This window comes from Dreissena polymorpha, chromosome 2, assembly GCF_020536995.1.
Source record: "Dreissena polymorpha isolate Duluth1 chromosome 2, UMN_Dpol_1.0, whole genome shotgun sequence".
Lineage (NCBI taxonomy): Eukaryota > Metazoa > Mollusca > Bivalvia > Myida > Dreissenidae > Dreissena > Dreissena polymorpha.
The window spans coordinates 104,518,451-104,537,679 of NC_068356.1; the positions used below are offsets into that span (position 1 = coordinate 104,518,451).

At 36.1% G+C, this 19,229-nt stretch overlaps 4 protein-coding genes across 13 annotated transcripts in view; 1 reads left to right on the forward strand and 3 right to left on the reverse strand.

Moving 5' to 3' along the window:
* LOC127868344 (anaphase-promoting complex subunit 7-like) overlaps positions 1–19,229 on the reverse strand; it is a 209,300-nt gene that overhangs the window by 102,156 nt on the left and 87,915 nt on the right. The gene's annotated exons all lie outside the window — the stretch shown is intronic.
* LOC127868348 (E3 ubiquitin-protein ligase RNF34-like) overlaps positions 1–19,229 on the reverse strand; it is a 179,967-nt gene that overhangs the window by 42,880 nt on the left and 117,858 nt on the right. The gene's annotated exons all lie outside the window — the stretch shown is intronic.
* Positions 1–19,229, reverse strand: part of LOC127868355 (vacuolar protein sorting-associated protein 29) — a 198,177-nt gene that overhangs the window by 8,860 nt on the left and 170,088 nt on the right. The window contains exon 1 of one of the 2 annotated variants that reach the window (XM_052410058.1): positions 766–919. The exons of the other annotated variant lie outside the window; for it this stretch is intronic. Coding sequence (XP_052266018.1) covers positions 766–768 — 3 coding nt within the window. The 5' untranslated portion in view covers positions 769–919. Of the gene's footprint in view, positions 1–765; positions 920–19,229 lie in introns of those variants that run through there. 2 annotated transcript variants of the gene reach the window in all.
* LOC127868350 (ketohexokinase-like) overlaps positions 865–19,229 on the forward strand; it is a 192,927-nt gene continuing 174,562 nt past the window's right edge. For 2 of the 7 annotated variants that reach the window (XM_052410043.1, XM_052410042.1), the window contains exon 1: positions 875–1,071. Coding sequence is in view for 4 of the 7 variants with exons in the window: in XM_052410041.1 (XP_052266001.1) it covers positions 2,135–2,232; positions 3,891–4,007; positions 4,240–4,380; positions 4,508–4,580; positions 4,802–4,928; positions 5,442–5,562; positions 5,695–5,971 (954 nt within the window). In the remaining 3 variants the exon portion in view is untranslated. Of the gene's footprint in view, positions 1,072–2,120; positions 2,233–3,890; positions 4,008–4,239; positions 4,381–4,507; positions 4,581–4,801; positions 4,929–5,441; positions 5,563–5,694; positions 6,074–19,229 lie in introns of those variants that run through there. The other 5 variants (XM_052410041.1, XM_052410051.1, XM_052410050.1 and 2 more) reach the window with 5 other exon arrangements.

Consider the following 19,229-nt stretch of genomic DNA (forward strand, 5'->3'; position numbering starts at 1 on the left):
CTTGATTCCCTTTGCGGAAAGTACTCATATAGTAATGACAGAGTGTATTCCGCTTGGACAACACGGCAAAAATCTGATACTTTCGATATCAAAAAATGCAACCAATAAAAGAGCATATTACATCATTGGAGTATTCATTAATAATTTGGTAAATTTTAACTTTAGCCTTGAAACTTTTCTGAAAATAGCTTATGGAATTCCAAATTTTGCCATAATTTTACTACCGGAAACGAGGTCCTGCAATATAAGAATCATATCCGGATTTTCCAAATTATTATCGGAAAAATCCGAGGACCGACAGTATTTCGGAAAGACTGATACTACCATGCTTTGCCAACCATTTGGAAGAATCTTAATTTTGCAATTGCATGATACTTGTTAAATTGTCTATATTAAGTAACATTTTAATGTAAGGACATGAAACTTTTTGGTCAGAACAAATGAAATTTTAGGGCACTAATCCAACCGACCGAGTCAAAGCCCTGGTAATAAAATGTGTTTTTTTATTCCAAGTTTGTTGAACAGTTCCGATCAGTTTTGTGTAGCACATTATGTGAACAGACCTCAGCATACCCATTCAACTAAAACTGTAAGCATATGAGATCATGTGAAAAGACACACCCCCAACTTCTTCACAGAAGTCAAATAAATAAGATCTTGCAACTGCTTAATCATGAAATGACAAAAATAAATACGCGGTGGATCGTATTGTTTTCATATTGTTTTTAGTTATAATGCTAAGATTCTAAAGAAAACATGTAATACCATTTTCACTAATAAATATCGTTTTCGCTTCCGTTATTTTTGCGGTGTGCAATATAAGATTTATTCATTTAACTGGCAAATTATCTGGCTGCAGTTACTTCCCATGTTTTATGTTTTGCCATAAGTAGTTTAAACGTCCCTAAGACCTATAGAAATCACAGAGACGTAGATAACATGTTACTTAAATAGTTAAGTGTTCAGTGTTGTTAAGTGTTTGTGTTTCGTACGTGGTGGCATACCAAATCTTATTTGGGTTGGTTTCATTGAAGCTCAAGTTAATATCACTTATATCTTAGTGAAAACCAGGTATGTGTATAAGACACATACCTGGTGAAAACCTATGTATTTAAATATTTTAAGTGAAAAGATTAAAAAACATATATGTTTAATTCGTCAATACATATAGTTTAATGTGTATGCTTGGACATAACAACAAAAACTGATTAAAAATCGGCATTGTTCTGCCAAAATACTGGCGAGACCAAGCCCTGTTTCATATACACCGTTTCTCATAATATCGGCTATTCTGATTAGTTGCTTAGGTTAGTTACTATGCGCATATGTTCTTTTTTTCTATATATATTTTCTAAATCGAAAACAAAAGTTAAAAGCTCATTAATGTTTCTTTAATTTAATTGTTTTGTTTTATCACAAATAAGCGAATTATACAACATTTGATAAAACAACTAATGAATCAAAAACAAACTACATTCCATCACAATTATAATCGTAATACATGTATATCGGCCTGGAATAAACATGACCTGCTTTCAAATGGAAACCGGAAATCATTAGACAGATCGTTGTAATAGTCATATATAAACAGCAAATAAATAAAAACTTCTAAAAATGGAAATTTATTTACTGTCCAGCACTTCTTGAGGGGGTTTCGTCGAAGGCATGATAAAATGAGGTGGGACGATACTATGAGAATAAGAGAAACTGTTATGGTTATATGTCAGTCATACTTTATGATACATTTTTAATAAAGGTTTTTGATTTTCAAAGTTTGTTTTCCTTCTTCACCAAACATCATTCATTTCTGAAATCTAAAGCTTTAACTATTGGTGGGAATTTCACACCAATGATAACAGCTTAAGACTTTAGAAATGTGCTGATTTACTTGTTGTATTCCATAAATTTATATCACAAAATAAGGTTTTATGCAGTAAAATTCACATTGATAAGCGCCAAATTCAAAACTAAAACAAAATTAGGGAGGGAAGACCCTCCACGGTTGTCTAGATAATATCACACACACAATGTGATTTTCGAATAACTATACTAAATGTAAACAATGCTTGCATGTAGCGACCATTCAAATATTTAATACACGTTTTATCTGCATATATCAGTAATACTTAACAACATGAATGAGGGCGAGGGTCGTGTTTTGTGTGTTGGATTGTGCGTTTTGGACATTGTGAATGTCTGTGAGAGTTATCCAGAAGAAGATTCGAAACAAAGGTATATTTTTTATTCTTTATATTGAGACTAAAGAATAAAACAGAATGTTAAACTAATGCTTCCTGATACTGAAGATGTGTTGAAAAATGATAATTTTATATTTTTTGCAAACCTTTCATATTGTCTGTTATATCAGACACCAGTTGTATGTCAGCCACAAGACCAGTACTACGGCAGTCACACTGTCTGATTATCTGGCAGCTTCATCTAGTAATGCATCAAATAATTTTGGCATACCTTCTCTAACCCCTGGGGCACGCTCTTATTTACTTATGTTGGTTAGCTAACAACAGGGCTCGAATTTAACTTTTTTTTCTACTTGCAAAAAATTGCGAGCAGCTTTAATACCAACTCGCAAAATCAAAAGCATTCTCGCAAATTTGATGGAAACATACAAAAACCTTGGACATTAGTTTAGTACTATTTAAACAAAATAAAAGTACTTAACATGTATACACATTTTATTTCTGCAACCATACAAAGATATCAGTTCCTTGGACCATAAGGACCCACATCAGGTTGATTGACCATCTTCATCTACAACAAGTTTTAGTCTTATTTTAAGGTATTTTTCCCATTAATTCACTGTTTTCGTAGAAGGATTTAAAATCCGTTTTTTCTAACTAAACGGTTAACTTTGCTTAATCTTTTGCATTATGTATATTTTGTGTTATTTCCGTCTGTGGTTATAAAGTGAAAAGTCGACTGTTTCAATTCCTTTGTACCAATACCATCCGCGTATCTGTATATACCAGTCTACATACAAGGTGCGCGCTTACGCATAAGGGTACTTGGGCGTTCTATAAATTGACTTAAGATTTAGCGATCATGACGTCGAGCAGCATTATACCTACTCATTTTTTTCACCATTTATTTACTCGCAAAAAAATACTAGTGGCTTTAAACTTAACTCGCAATGGGTATTTTTTACTCGCATTTTGCGAGTGTGCGAGTGTTAATTTCGAGCCCTGTAACAACATATTCTAAATTGTTCATTGAACACTTTCTGTGAAGTAAAGAAAAGATTTCTTCTCCTTCTTCTTCCTTAACACCACTTCTTCTAAATAGAAGGTTTTGTGCCGGCGCTTATTAATTAAGCGGTGAACAATGTGCAAAGGTGCTCATTTGGGTGTTAATTTAAAATTATTTACGGTCTACATGAGTTAGGGTTTTGAAATGGAAACTTCTACTGTAGCTACCTCGTGTATATTGAGAGGAAGTGAATTTCATGTGATAAAGGTTCTCGGGTAGAATGAGAATTTACAAGAGCCTTTTGAGGTGTGTATATGTCTAAAGCAATGGATACAGCTGAGTCTGGATCGGGGGTTGACAGGAACAAGAAGGTTATCAGGAAGAGTGATGGCAACTACATGGTGAATAATTTTATGCAGGTACCTTGTCTGGCATGGCTGCCTCCAGGCCAACAGTCTGGGTTCTATTTGTTAAGAAGTCAGATATCCAGAAGAAAGAATTTGAATGTCTTACAAAGAATTCATGTTTGTATAATAGTTGACATGCGTCTATAACTTAAGCTAATGTTTTAATTGCCGCTTCGATGGTATGGTATTTTTTGTTGAAACAATATGCATGTTCCGATGGTAAATATGTGTTTTGTTTAACTTTAAAATGCAATATAATGCAAAGCTTATTTTTCGCAGGTCTGTGGATTACTACTGGCAGCGAGGCGGTAATGCTTCGAACAGCGCATCTGTACTTGCAATGCTCGGCGCTGACGTTGAGTTTCTTGGAACTCTGGAGCAGGGCCAAGAATACGGGTTTGCAACCATGGTTTTGACAAATCTGATTTTATTTTATTTCATAAATGGGAAAAATGTCATTACATAAATAACTCGAATATTTTGCATGTTAACATTTTCACTAAATACCCAGAATATCTCAATTTTATTGAACATGGTGTACCGATATACCTGGCAAACATATTGCATTTTGTTTTAGTTACACGTACATGTAGTTGCATGTTTTACAACCAAAAACAATTTGTTGCAGATTTTTGCGGTCCGATTTTCTTGAATGTGGTGTACACATCGATAATTGTCCTGTGCACGTGGAGGGGCAATATCGCTGTCCAGTTTCAACAACCATCATCAACCGACAGAATGGCTCCAGAACAATCATTGCTGCTTTAAAGTATCCCAACACGCACTATAAATAATTGCATGACTGTATTAACGAAATTAAGGTGAATTGTTAACGGTTCCATTAAATTTACTTTAACTTGATATAATACATATCGATATCACTGTTTCCTTTTTAGCAATATATCCGAGTTGCAAATAGACGATTTCATGAAAGTAGACCTGAAAAGATACAAATGGATTCATTTCGAGGTACAAATATACACTTATTATTCATTTCGAGGTTCATTTAAAGAATGAAAAAAAAACATTAAAACGAAAAATGGATTTTGAAACAAGGACATCACAAATTGAACTACTGCATCAACATTCAAAAGAAAAGCATACCACGTGACGCTTTGTATTTTCACATTTGAATGCTATTGCACTTTTGTGTTAAAATTGTATAAATGTTTCTTGGTTTGTTGTGAAAGGGCCGTCCAGGAGTCGACAGGATGTACGAACTGTTGAATGCTGTTCATACATTCAACGAGAGTTGTTCGGTGGAAAAGAAAATTGTCATTTCGTTGGAACTTGAAAAGATCAAACGCCCTGAATTATGCAAGTTCTTCATTTTTTCATCAGCTCACTTGAGCCAAATATTCTCACGATAAAAGCTATTGTGTGTCAAAAAACTTTGTTTCCAGGTCAAATCTTAGAAAACCCGTATTTTATTACTCTAGAAGCCACATACATGACTTAATCTTGATAACACTTGGTACAAATGTTTATCTTGACAATGTTTAGACCAGCTTCAAATCCGGGATATGAAAGTCCAAAAATTTGTTCTCCATGTCACATGTTCGTAACCACACTCCACATTTGATGAAACTTGTTCAGAATGTTTATCTTGACAGTATCTACCGGGATATCCTTTTTTAATCATGGTCAATGTGGATAAACAAAACGTGTTGACCGGGTAAAGTCTTCATAAATTGGTGAACCTTGAACTCATATATGCGCTTTAGAGTCATCGTTGCTCTGTTTTAAAATGTATGATCTTGTCAATGGTCGTACATGTGTCAATTGCCGAGCAAACTTTTTGTAGATAAATGTTATTCCTTATTGCTTCAGTGTCGTTGAGCGGTCTGGCAGATTACGTGTTTATTAGCAAGGAGTTTGCAATGAGTCTTGGTTACTTCACTAAAGAAGACGCCGTTGAAAACCTGATATCGCATTGTCGGAAGGGGTATATGTGCGTTGTACATGTATTTTCTTCACGCATACAAAAATAAGTCGGCAATAGGAAAATGTCAGTATTTCACCCAAAATCTTGGTTGTAAATATTACGATTTGTCTACAGTTATATTTAATTGTCCTGTTTTAGGGCAACCGTTATATGCGCTTGGGGTGCTGATGGTGCTGCAGCAAAGTCCGGTTCGGACAAGGTTGTCGTATCGGCCGCTTTCCCTCCTGATGAAATGGTTGACACCATGGGAGCAGGCGACACGTTTAATGCGGCAACCATTTTTGCCCTATGTAATTGCGCTGGTCTCAATGAAGCAATCGCGTTCGGGTGTAAAGTGGCCGGTGCGAAATGTGGAATAAGGGGATACAAAGAATTGAAAGGACTTAAAGGCGCCAATGTTACCGTCAATACATAATAAATGTCTTGTTACACCATTTTTACTTTTAAAATTGTATACATCGAATTATAAATAAGCAGCATATTACATGTATACATAAATAAATATTTAGCTGCTTTATTAAGAGTAAATTTTACTTTGACCACGTACGTAGTGTGTTTGAACGACATCATTTACATTAAGAAATAGCTTAATTTCGGCAGTCGTTTTAAATATCTAATCTGCTCACGAAGGAAGTTTTTTTCCTTTTTTTAATTTATTCTTTATTTTTTTACTGCAGCTTTTACGATCAAATGTTTACATTTATCAATAGAAAGCATTTAATGAATAACTTCAGACCATGAAAATCTGTAAAAAGGCCCCTTTAACATGAACATAACATTGATCTGAAATAATTGGCTTTGTCATGTCATTATATTATGCAAACAAATTGTTTCGTCAAAGTCTCATGGAGCCCTAAAAGTCGCGGGGACCATAGGCAGTTGCCTACTCTGCGTAATGGATCGATCTGCGTGCGAGTATGTTGGTTAGCACGTGTACAACGTGATTGTTAATATGTACATACGTGTTAGATAATACGTGCGCACATGTTCGGCACATGTTCGATCAAATGAATTCATTGTTAAAATGTGTGTGATACAAAGGTCATTGTGATTTTATACAACTATTTGAGGGACCTGTTTAAAAGCAAGCGAGCTTTCTTACACACTTCCGGAACTCGTTTGATTAAATATTATATGAAACGATAACCCTTGTCAGATTCTATATTGATTTAAATTTCGGTATAACGATTCTAAAAATTCTAAGTATTACATACGCACATTTTATTTTTAAAATGATAGATACCACTCTATGGCATGTATTGAATTAATTACGGAGAACGAATTTAATTTCAAAATGTCGAACTTGTTTACATTATTGATAGGCAGTTTAAGTTGTGACCGACTTCCCACACCTTCAATTGAAGCATTGGAATTGATATTCTTAGAGCTTGACGCTGAAGCTGGCTAAGCTTGCTAATCAGACTATTAATTATGTGAATGAATATACCATTCGGATAATAGCACATGCTTATTTACTATAACAATGCATAACTATGTTCAATTACAGCGGGATTTTCTCCCCTTCCCACTGTCCTAAACACGCGACATTTTACACCCAAAAAATGTATGCAGATTTATTAACATGATTGCTTGTAAACATGCTGGCAATGCAGATACTTCGATAACCGATGACACGTCGATAATAGGGAAAAACCGAAGCCACGCGCGAGAGGCAAAGTCCTCTTTTTTTAGTTATATCACAAAGATTAGTTTTTTTCAACACGGCACATGGTCGAGTTGATAAATGGTGTATCATTCTTAAGGGAAGAAAAAAATCACGGAAGCATGGTAGATTTTTGCCCTAAAAAGAATAAATTCGATCTGAAAACAGCATGAACTGGATGAACAGTAAACATTTAAACAAAATAAAACTACTCAGAAATATTGCACACAATTGTTTGATATACCAGCTTGTAGAGTAATCACTGTGCCTCAAACATTGAAATGTTGATAGTATTCGATGAAATATAAACGAAGATATAGCATGCTTTAATATGTGGCATTCATGCGGTTGCGGACTTTTTGATTCCCGATAAAGGACACTTCGGATAACAGTGACTTTCAACAAATCGGGCACAATAACCAATGGCGTTCTTGATTTCAAGAATCACATTACTTTTTATTTTTATTATTAATATTACAATTGCAATTTTAAATAAGATAAACACGCGTTGTTTTGTTGAGGTTCAGAGAGATGAAAACACAACGGAACATGTGGATCAACACGATCGTGTTTAATTTTACTTATAGCAGGGCTCTTAATAACGGGAGCGAAGGGGTCTTTAAGCATGTTAAGAAACAAATACACCTTTGCAAATCCTATGTCGTTGGTGCTCATTAGAATCGCATCCTCAAGACGACACTAATGCGTAGCCACAAAATTAATAATAGAAGGTTAAGCTCCCTCTATCGTAAGCTATGCTTATAGGGAGCTCTTACTTTAAAGCAATAATAACGTTAGCTCGAAGTGCGATTCACCTGATCCTCAATCATTGTATTGCTTGAGCTTAAAGAATTTCGGACCTGCTTCGCCGCTGATATTTAGCAGTTTAAGCGGAGGGATGTTTTATGACATTGACATGCTATCTAAAATATATGTTAATTGCCTTAGTACCTTCATTAGGACACAATTATACATGCTTTCGATAAACCGTTTCGCTACAAACAATGTTAGTTGAAATTGTTTAAGCTCGTGCACTGCGAAGATCCGGCGGTTTGTTGACTCGAAAACTTGTTTTCAATTAACATGACTGAACCTATTTGTATGCCAACCCTTTTACAGGTTGAGAGTTAGGTCATTTTGCTAAATTAAATAACATCCTAACAAAACCGCTGAAATGTACTTATATAGATTCATAGTGCGTAATAGAGATTCTAAATATTTTTAATGTTATTGCATATATATATATATATATAAAATAAAAAGCCTTTATTAAATTTGCCGTAGCTTTCGACCTCTCGGTCTTCTTCAGCGGCGTTTATTTGTGAATAAGCGTATCATCTTTAGCGGAAGTGACGTTATATTATCGCACGTTACATTGCGCGCCAATTTCAGTCTTTTGTGTTTAGTCCATATGGTTTGAACGTCCTCAGTTTGCGCTTCCAAAGTTGTTCGATGGTCTTCCGGTACTCGTCGGTTCCATTTAATTTTTCGAGTCCCATGACCCGGAAGTCTGCGACGCTGTGGCCGTTTGTGTATAAGTGCTCGGCTACCGGGTCGTTGTGTCGAGTCCGTATCCGGGACAGGTTAAGAAGATGTCGCTGGTACAGGGTATCTCCCGTTTCTCCTACGTATATGAAGGTCTTACACCGTTCGCAGTGTACAGCGTAGACTACATTGGTGGATTTGCAGGTGACCTCGTTCCGCACATTGTAGCTTTTGCCGGTGGTGTCGCTGAACTTTTCAGCCTCCATCATGTATGGACAGATTGCGCACCTCTGTGCCCCACAAGGTCCGCTCCTGTTAGGAACTCGGAAAAGACATTCCATGCGGTTGCAAATGAAATCCATCCACGCATACAGCTAGAGCTCCGCTACTCCACAGAGCAGCTCGAATTCCTAGACACCATGACGTCTATTCGAAAAGGAAGGCTGGTTTCAGACCTATATACCAAACCAACAGATCGGCACCTCTACCTGCACATGGACTATTCGCATACCGAGTCTACGAAGAAGGCCATTCCGTACGGCTTAGATGTGAGGCTGAAAAGAATATGTTCGGAAGAGACGGACTACAAAAAACACAGAGATGAGATAAAAGAGCAACTACAGAAGCGAGGATACAATGGCCGATTCGTCGAGACAGAGCTGAAGAAAGTTGATAGCAAGAAGCGAGAAAATCTGCTGCATACGAAAGTGCCTTCAAAAAGTACTTCCAGGGTACCGCTCGTTATCACTTTCTCCAGAGCGCTACCAAATGTCGGCCATATCCTCCGGAAACACCTGCCAACACTCCACATTTCAGATCATATGAAAAACGTATTTCCTGAACCCCAGTTAGCAGCATTCAGAAGAGACTGCAACCTTCAAGACATATTGGTTCATAAAAAGCACAACCGGATGTTTTTCCGAGTTCCTAACAGGAGCGGACCTTGTGGGGCACAGAGGTGCGCAATCTGTCCATACATGATGGAGGCTGAAAAGTTCAGCGACACCACCGGCAAAAGCTACAATGTGCGGAACGAGGTCACCTGCAAATCCACCAATGTAGTCTACGCTGTACACTGCGAACGGTGTAAGACCTTCATATACGTAGGAGAAACGGGAGATACCCTGTACCAGCGACATCTTCTTAACCTGTCCCGGATACGGACTCGACACAACGACCCGGTAACCGAGCACTTCTACACAAACGGCCACAGCGTCGCAGACTTCCGGGTCATGGGACTCGAAAAATAAAATGGAACCGACGAGTACCGGTAGACCATCGAACAACTTTGGAAGCGCAAACTGAGGACGTTCAAACCATATGGACTAAACACAAAAGGCTGAAATTGGCGCGCAATGTAACGTGCGATAATATAACGTCACTTCCGCTAAAGATGATATGCTTATTCACAAATAAACGCCGCTGAAGAAGACCGAGGGGTCGACAGCTACGGCAAATTTAATAAAAGCGTTTTATTTTATATAAACGGCTAAAAGCAACTTTATTATATATATATATATATATATATATATATATATATATATATATATATATATATATATATATATATATATTCACACATATGGCCAGTTACGGGGTCTCTGATTTAGAAATAGGTTATGGGGTTCCCACTTTAAATACATGTATCTCCATACCCTTTTTTATCCGATATAAACACGAATTAAGGTATATAGGGGTACCTACTATTATTATTGTATATAAATACGTCATTTATTTAACGTCTTATACAAGGAAATATATAGCGAACTTATTTGCGAGGTATATACAATTTCAATTTCAGACCTAGTTGTGGTTTTCGATTTAAGACCTTATTGTGAGATTTGATTGCATTACCTCCCCTACACCCCCCTCATAGTAATTAAAGGAGCCTAGATTGCGGGGTTGTATATAGACCCCGTTTTTTATATGGACCTCGTAAGTACAGTCTGAAAACTACAGAGACCGCGTAACTGGCACTATGTATTGGTATATATATATATATATATATATATATATATATATATATATATATATATATATATATATATACACACACAAAAACGCTGTAATAATTTTTTGCCGAAGCTTTCGACCTCACGGTCTTCATCAGCGGCCATTTTTTATTTTCAGATGTTTTATTATGAACAGAAATGACGTCGTGTATTTCCGGCGTCAACGTTGTTTACGCGCCCGTTTATTAACGTTTATTCTTGAACGTTGATGCCATATGGTCGGTATGTCCTTAGTTTTGACTTCCACAATTGCTCCATGGTTTTGCGGTACTCGTCCGAACCGCTGAGTTTTTCGAGTCCCATTATTTGGAAATCATCCATGGAATGTCCGTCGGTGTAGAAATGTTCAGCTCCCGGGTCACTGTGCTGTGTGCGAATACGTGACAGATTCAATAGATGTCGCTGGTACAGAGTTCCGCCGGTCTCTCCCACATACACGAACCTGCGACAGCGACGACAGTTGACCGCATACACAACATTGGATGATTTGCAATCAACATTGTTTCTGACGCTGTACTTCCTGCCGCTGGGATCTGTTAAATATTCCGCCTTCATCATGTACGGGAAAATGGCGCATCTCTGCGCCCCACAGGGCCCGCTCATATTGGGTTTTTGGAAGAAACAAATCCATGGATGATTTCCAAATAATGGGACTCGAAAAACTCAGCGGGTCGGACGAGTACCGCAAAACCATGGAGCAATTGTGGAAGTCAAAACTAAGGACATACCGACCCTATGGCATCAACGTTCAAGAATAAACGTTAATAAAAAGGCGCGTAAACAACGTTGACGCCGGAAATACACGACGTCATTTCCGTTCATAATAAAACATCTGAAAATAAAAAATGGCCACTGATGAAGACCTTTAGGTCGAAAGCTTCGGCAAAAAATAATTACAGCGTTTTTGTTTAATACAACAAGGCTAATAGAGACTTTGTTATATATATGTATATATGTATGTTTTTAGATTTACAATAAATATGATAAATGAAATTAATGTCTATCACTCAGAGACGGCACTGGGTCGCTTCTATGGAATTGATAGAGACTATAATAGTGCGTTACATTAATAAAGAGAATGGTTGCGTTGTCTTGATACAAACATTCACGTCCGTCGTTTTATGCGTTCTTTAAGCTGTTTACAACAATACGAAAGAAACAGCTTTATTGTGCTTAATTTGATAAATATACTATTCTAGGGATAAATGCTTTGTGATATATTAGTTCACTTTGTTTCATGTTTTCAATCGTATATATTATAAGGACATTAGAATTATATATAATTTATTTAAAAAATAGAAAACCTCACTGAGGGCCCTATATGGCAGAATAGTGACTAGCCATGCAGCCCCAAATAGTATATAAACCGAAGCCGAAGGCTGAGGGCCATATACTATTTGGGGCTGCCTGACTGGTCACTTTACTGCCATTCGGCTTCGATCCATATACTATTTGGGGCTGCCTGGCTGGTCACTATTCTGCCAATGGACATGAAGTGAGGTTTCCTATTTCTTATATTATACCACGGAGTGTATATTGATAGGAGATGAATCGAGTATTTGACCCTTACTGTAGTAAATTCAATCTTATGCAAAAACTATTCATCCGATTTTATTAGTTTATACGTTATCTTGTTGCTTATTAATTCCTATTTCAAAAAAAAATAACTTTTAGTATATTCCCGTTGTTATTAATGGATTTATAGCGAGTTAAACACAAGAAATACACATTTTATGTTTTACCACCGCGCGTTTTAACGTGTTGTGGCTATCGATCTTTTACAATTAGCGTACAGCGAAGCGCCGAGGTTATACATTTTGATGTACCCACTCACGCCTTCTGTTAAATTATAGTTTCATTTCTCGGCCGTTTTTTGACAAATTATATATCATTAGAAAGCTTACGTTACGTAGTAAACAGATATATAAATATATATTAAGTTTTTCTTCTGATTTCGACAGCCCGGCGAGTTATAACTTTAACTTTTGCAAATATCATACCGTTTTGGAGTTTTAGAATCTAGATTTACGGTTGACATGTTGGTACTTTATACCAATTTGTAGCGTTTATATTTGGAGTTCAGTTTTAAAAATTACATCTTGCTTAGGAGAATAGAATTCTGTATACGATAGAAAAAAAAATGTTTAAAAACGAAAGTAATTAAGGAATGAAGACGGAAAAAAGTAGCGGGCGTTCCTAACGCACTGAACTGATGCTACGGTCTTGGCGATTATGCTTTTGTTTAGAAACCGGCCATTGAATTTCCTTTGCCATATTATTATATTTTTATGGAATATATTGTAGTATTTTGTTCACGAAACATATCATTAAAGCTTATTATAAATGAATCTTAATAAATTAACGATTTCAGCTCTTGTTTATAGACCGTTCCATAATCGATAAATTGACCGCCGCCATATTGTCAGTCACGTGCCTGTCCGCCATTACACTGCTGCTAACTTGTGCGAGTCTGCGATTCCAAAAGCCAAAGACGTATAGAATACCCGCTTCACCGTTGTCGGATAAATAAATCACTTAATGAATTAATGTGAGGCGATTATCACATTTTTGTTGTTTAAATGATTGTTTGAAGTTGAGATTGATTGTTACAAATAAAATGTTTAAAATGCTTTCGTGTATTTGTTTTTTATCTGTAATCAAGTGGTAATCATCGGCGAAAATTTGCCGGTTCAGTCGCTCATACTATGTCTTTGATTAGACTTGTTACTTTTAACGTTTCACAAACAATTCTCGCATGTATTGTTGTGTTGATTTTAATAGCCGCAACATCAAGCAGATTATATTTTAATTAATACTTATAAAAGATTATCGCGCAATTAATTACCGCTAATTGTTTGTAATTGATCTCATTTGGTAAAAATCTACATTCCACAATCATTACATATTATATTAAGTATGATATTTTTGATACGCCTTCCATTATTTTTCTTGTTCTTACTGATATCAGAGATAAAAAATTGTGGTTTGGATTTATATTTATTTTTTTAGATGGAATTTTGTCACGTTAAAAAACGAGCTTTTTATCATGAGAGAGTGATATTGATCTTGACGACCTTTTATGTGATTATTCGGAAGATGAAGAGAATGCGATCTATGTGATATATCTATATTTTCATCTTTGAATCATTTAACAGCTATAAAGCTAAAAATACTAAAAATTGTATTTTATAGGTCTTTGAAGTAACGCAAAACATATGGATAACGACACCAAATGTTTAGTCAATAAATCCACACAAACAATCTCCGATAAAAAAACACCAAAATAATTTTTCAAAAATATATTATTAAGCGCCAAACGAATTTATTAATACATTTATTTGCAACTTTAAAAACGCGTCATAAGCATCAAATTAAAGATTATCTGAAGACTGAAAGGCCGACAATTTGACACAATAAAGAGCTCTATGCATAAGCCGTAATATTTTTTTTGCAGAAAAGCTTCAATAAATTACAATAGTTATACATCTAATTATAAAAATTTAATTATCAATGGCATGAGTACGCTAGTGTGATAAATAAATGAGTGTTAGAAAGTGTAAGGAGTGCTTTGAAAATAAACATACTACAAAGCCATATTAAAAGCAAAGGACATGACAGTATTTACATGTAATTTTCATTTGATGGGTTTTGTACAAAGAATGACGCTATTGAGGAATATTAACATACAACTGAAAAAACACAACTTCATATGATGCAAATTGAACTGTGTACTCATGTATATTGAAAACTCGTTACTAGTGAGTATGAGTGAGACATATCAAACATTTTAACACACATATATTTATATACATATATATATTTTTTTAAATATTTTTTACCTCTGTTTGGTGTCAAATGTAATTTATTGTTTTATGATATCGTTCGTGCATTGCCGTAACATCAAATCTGCATACGGAATGACGTAGTTTTAATTAACCGATACCCGCTAAATACGTTAAATGTTTTATTTTTATATATTTTTTGTAATACTTTACTTTTCATAAATTAAACGGGCTAGTATCTTTACGGTGTTCAATTTCTGACATTCTATATTGGACATAACTTTTAATTTGTAAAATATGTAACATATCTTATTTACGCAACTGTTAAGTATGTCGGAGGTAAATTATCTTACCTAATGACTGCTTAATACTACCAGGAAGATGAGACATGGTGGCATCATCAATTGTGTTTAATGACCAGACTGTCATCTGCCACCCAGTGTGGTTTATAACACCATGTGGTTAGTTAAGTCTGGACAATATCTGATCAAAACGAGATAATCGGATTATGCAGAACAAAGGGGCAATTAAACACTGGAATGCAAAGGCATACACGATTTAAAGATTGATGCAAATAATCAAATGAAAAATATTGCATTTAATTTAATTAAATGCTTTTTTTAATGTGTCAATGTGTTAGTTTTCCAAGACAACCAAGACCATGTAATGACGGCCTTAGAATTTAGAAAGAAATTCATCCGTTGAATAATCGGTGCTCACTTATATATGTTACCGATTGTTAAGCAGCAGTGTAATGGCGGACGCGGAGAGAATTCAGGGGAGATAATTATGTAATGACTTAATTATGGAACGGTCTATAGGTTACATTACACTAAATCATTGTGTATCCCTCCGTGGTCCATTCGAAAGTAGTGCCTATTTCTAAAGAGTTCCTTTTCTCTTCTTGAATATAAGCCATTTAACAATGTGAGACATGTCTTTTGTGGTTATTTGTAATATCCTGTATGTGTCTGGAGTACTTTGATGCCTTGGATTGGAAGCTAAAAGATGAACTTTTGAGGGTGTGTTTTCTATTGTGTGGGGCTTTTGTCGAAATTAGGATTCCGAAACGCGTTTTTAACAACCCTATGGGAATCGGAATTAGTGTAATATAACCTTTAAAAAGCACATTTACTGCAATGTCAAGGTCACATGGATTCGTCTGCAAGCGAGACAAGTAGAACATGAATTTTAATGAATGTTTTGATGATTTGGGTGCTAAAATAGATGAGAGATGTCAATATTTTGGTTCAAATGGATGTTTTAGGTGGTTTTGGACTGTTCCGGATGGGAGGGGGACCTGGTAGGGACAAGTAAGGGTTACATTTCCAACAAATCTTGAATGTAAATATTATTATGTCCAAAGATTGAAGTTTCAGGTGGAGAGCAAGATGAAAAATATGCCAAATCACATGAATGCAACCCATTTATGCCATTTTTCTCTTTTTTTGTAGGCCTGACCATTTGTCCCTTGAGCCGCAGACGGTCAACAATCCGCTAGCTGTCTTGCTCTGACTGGTGCACCGGACATGATTTCAATGAGAGTCATCATACTGATTGTTTAATTCAAACATGAATTTCAGTTTGTTCGTTAAAGTACTAACTTAGCTGTGTATTTACAGTGGACGTAGTGGTGCGTCGCATGAGGTAGACTAGGTATTTCCATATATACACTATGTTTACAGAATTGCGGCCGGTGGAGCAACATAGCTGATGAGTTAATAGCGCTAGTTCTTCAGACAAATAACTTTATTTTCAACCTATAAAGCATATTTAGCTGTAGGTGGGGCCATTTAGCTGTAAGATCTGGCTTTGGTTCTGTTAAGCCCTTAGAGTAATGAATTTCAGAGTGAAGACCATAGCGCCTTTTCCTAGTCAAGTATCGGGCAGCTGTATGTCTTTTCAGAAATGCACATGTCTTCTTAAGCATGTCATTGTGATTGCTTTTAATAAGATAGGCAATAAACTCATAACCTTTAGAGAAAGGAGCATCTGTAAATTCAGATTTCACTATTTCAGAGTCAGCCAGACCATGATTGAGCTAAGGATTGTGCTGCGGATGCAGCCTGTGCAGTTCCGGGAGAAAGTCACTGTCTTGGGCAATGCGGTCTGGTATCAGGTAAGCACTATTGAAAGCCTCGCGCTTTTCGGGGGTCTGAAGCCTTGTGCTGTCAATGCGATCTGGTTCAAGTACAATCAGAATGCATTCTCAAAGCAGTACTTCATCAGATATGGTTATCTCAAGCTTACAGTTCGCGGGCAGATATGACTTCGATTTGTTCTTGCTAGCAGAACCCCTACTGGCCAAACTATGCGTTAAGCACTATTTTCCACAGCAACCCTTGCAGACAGAAAAACAATACTTAAAATTACTTCTGGCATTTAATTTCTAATTTCCTTTATATCTCTTTTGTATGTTTGTTTGCCCTTTTTAACTCTGACATGCCATCTTGCTCACATTGATGGAGCATACCTGTTTTTGTTTAGAGCCAAGTCCCCAGCCGCTCGAGTTTGCCGTGTCGATAATGAGAAAGCCATGGCATGATGTCTCCTCTATGTGTTTCCTTATCTCAGTGTTGAACATAATTGCCAGTTTCAGGGGCCTAAACATTTTATTTTATTAAAGGTCTGGATGATCCTTGCCTGACTGCGGGTTTGTGTACACCTCAATCCGACTCTGTGTCCTGAACAGAGGCCGCAGTGGTGCAGCGCTTGTGGACGATCCATCAACATCCTGAAAGGTTAACACTACACCAAGCTGGGAAAATTGATCCTGATAGTCATCCCCAGGTAGTGGAATGAATGTACACTGAACTACAGAGGAATCACACCCAAATGACTTTCCTGCCACGACATTAGTGTGGCCACTCGCGTAGGAATTCCTTAGCCAACGTGCTCTTTTGCATGGTGACTGTGGGCATTTTTGCAAAACTTACGCTTTCAACACTGGATTTTAAATGGAATACTTAATAAAATGTCGCTAACAGGACTTATTTATATGAGAGAGACTATCTGGATGCGCATTAAGTGTCACTTTGTGTCGTAAGCTGTTGAAGGAGCGATTTGCGCCTTTTTAAGTGTTAATTTTGGGTAGCCGGCTTGTATCGGCTTGAAAGCTGCAAATTATGCCTCTCATCATAATAGCATTAATTTTTGTAAATGCAATGTGTATGTTTAGATTGTAAGTGAAGCTTTTAATAATTATTTTCTTAAAAAACATGATTTTATATGCTGTCAGTGAGTTTTTTATTGAAAAAAGTGCTTAAAATTAAAAAAAAGTCTCCTATTTCATCAAGAAAAGTACACTGATTCACAATCAATTCATTTATTTGGGCCTTTTGCTGATATATTGGTGAATTTCGCATGCAATGATACCAGTTTTTGCCATAAAAGTTACGCATAACAATAATTGGAGACACAAAATCAGCTGTCGTCACTTAGACTAAAAATCATGCATTCCGACTTGACTGCGGCCAATTTAGTCACCGCTTTAAATGGCCATTTTAAGGCCTTTAACCCCATCCGAATGCACTAAAATTGCATATTCATTGTGGAAATAGTTGAAATCTCATGTGGAGAAAGTTTGAAAAAGATAGGACAATGTTGAGTTCCCTTAAAGGTTACATTACACTAAATCATTGTGTATCCCTCCGTGGTCCATTCGAAAGTAGTGCCTATTTCTAAAGAGTTCCTTTTCTCTTCTTGAATGTAAGCCATTTAACAATGTGAGACATGTCTTTTGTGGTTATTTGTAATATCCTGTATGTGTCTGGAGTACTTTGATGCCTTGGATTGGAAGCTAACTTAAAAGATGAACTTTTGAGGGTGTGTTTTCTATTGTGTGGGGCTTTTGTCGAAATTAGGATTCCGAAACGCGTTTTTCTACGGTGGGTTCATTCGACAGCGATTTACTTTCTTAGAAGTTGCGAGACGGTATGTTTTTGATTGCAATTATTGGAAGATGACAGATCCATCTTTAAAATGATACCAGGTTCGGAAAAATTGATACGTCGGAAAGGCAAGAAAAAGGCTGTGAAAGTTGTCAGTTTTATAATGGGACCCTATGGGAATCGGAATTAGTGTAATATAACCTATAAGACCGTTCCATAATCGATAAATTGACCGCCGCCATATTGTCAGTCACGTGACTGTCCGCCATTACACTGCTGCTAACTTATGCGAGTCTGCGATTCCAAAAGCCAAAGACGTATAGAATACCCGCTTCACCGTTGTCGGATAAATAAATCACTTAATGAATTAATGTGAGGCGATTATCACATTTTTGTTGTTTAAATGATTGTTTGAAGTTGAGATTGATTGTTACAAATAAAATGTTTAAAATGCTTTCGTGTATTTGTTTTTTATCTGTAATCAAGTGGTAATCATCGGCGAAAATTTGCCGGTTCAGTCGCTCATACTATGTCTTTGATTAGACTTGTTACTTTTAACGTTTCACAAACAATTCTCGCATGTATTGTTGTGTTGATTTTAATAGCCGCAACATCAAGCAGATTATATTTTAATTAATACTTATAAAAGATTATCGCGCAATTAATTACCGCTAATTGTTTGTAATTGATCTCATTTGGTAAAAATCTACATTCCACAATCATTACATATTATATTAAGTATGATATTTTTGATACGCCTTCCATTATTTTTCTTGTTCTTACTGATATCAGAGATAAAAAATTGTGGTTTGGATTTATATTTATTTTTTTAGATGGAATT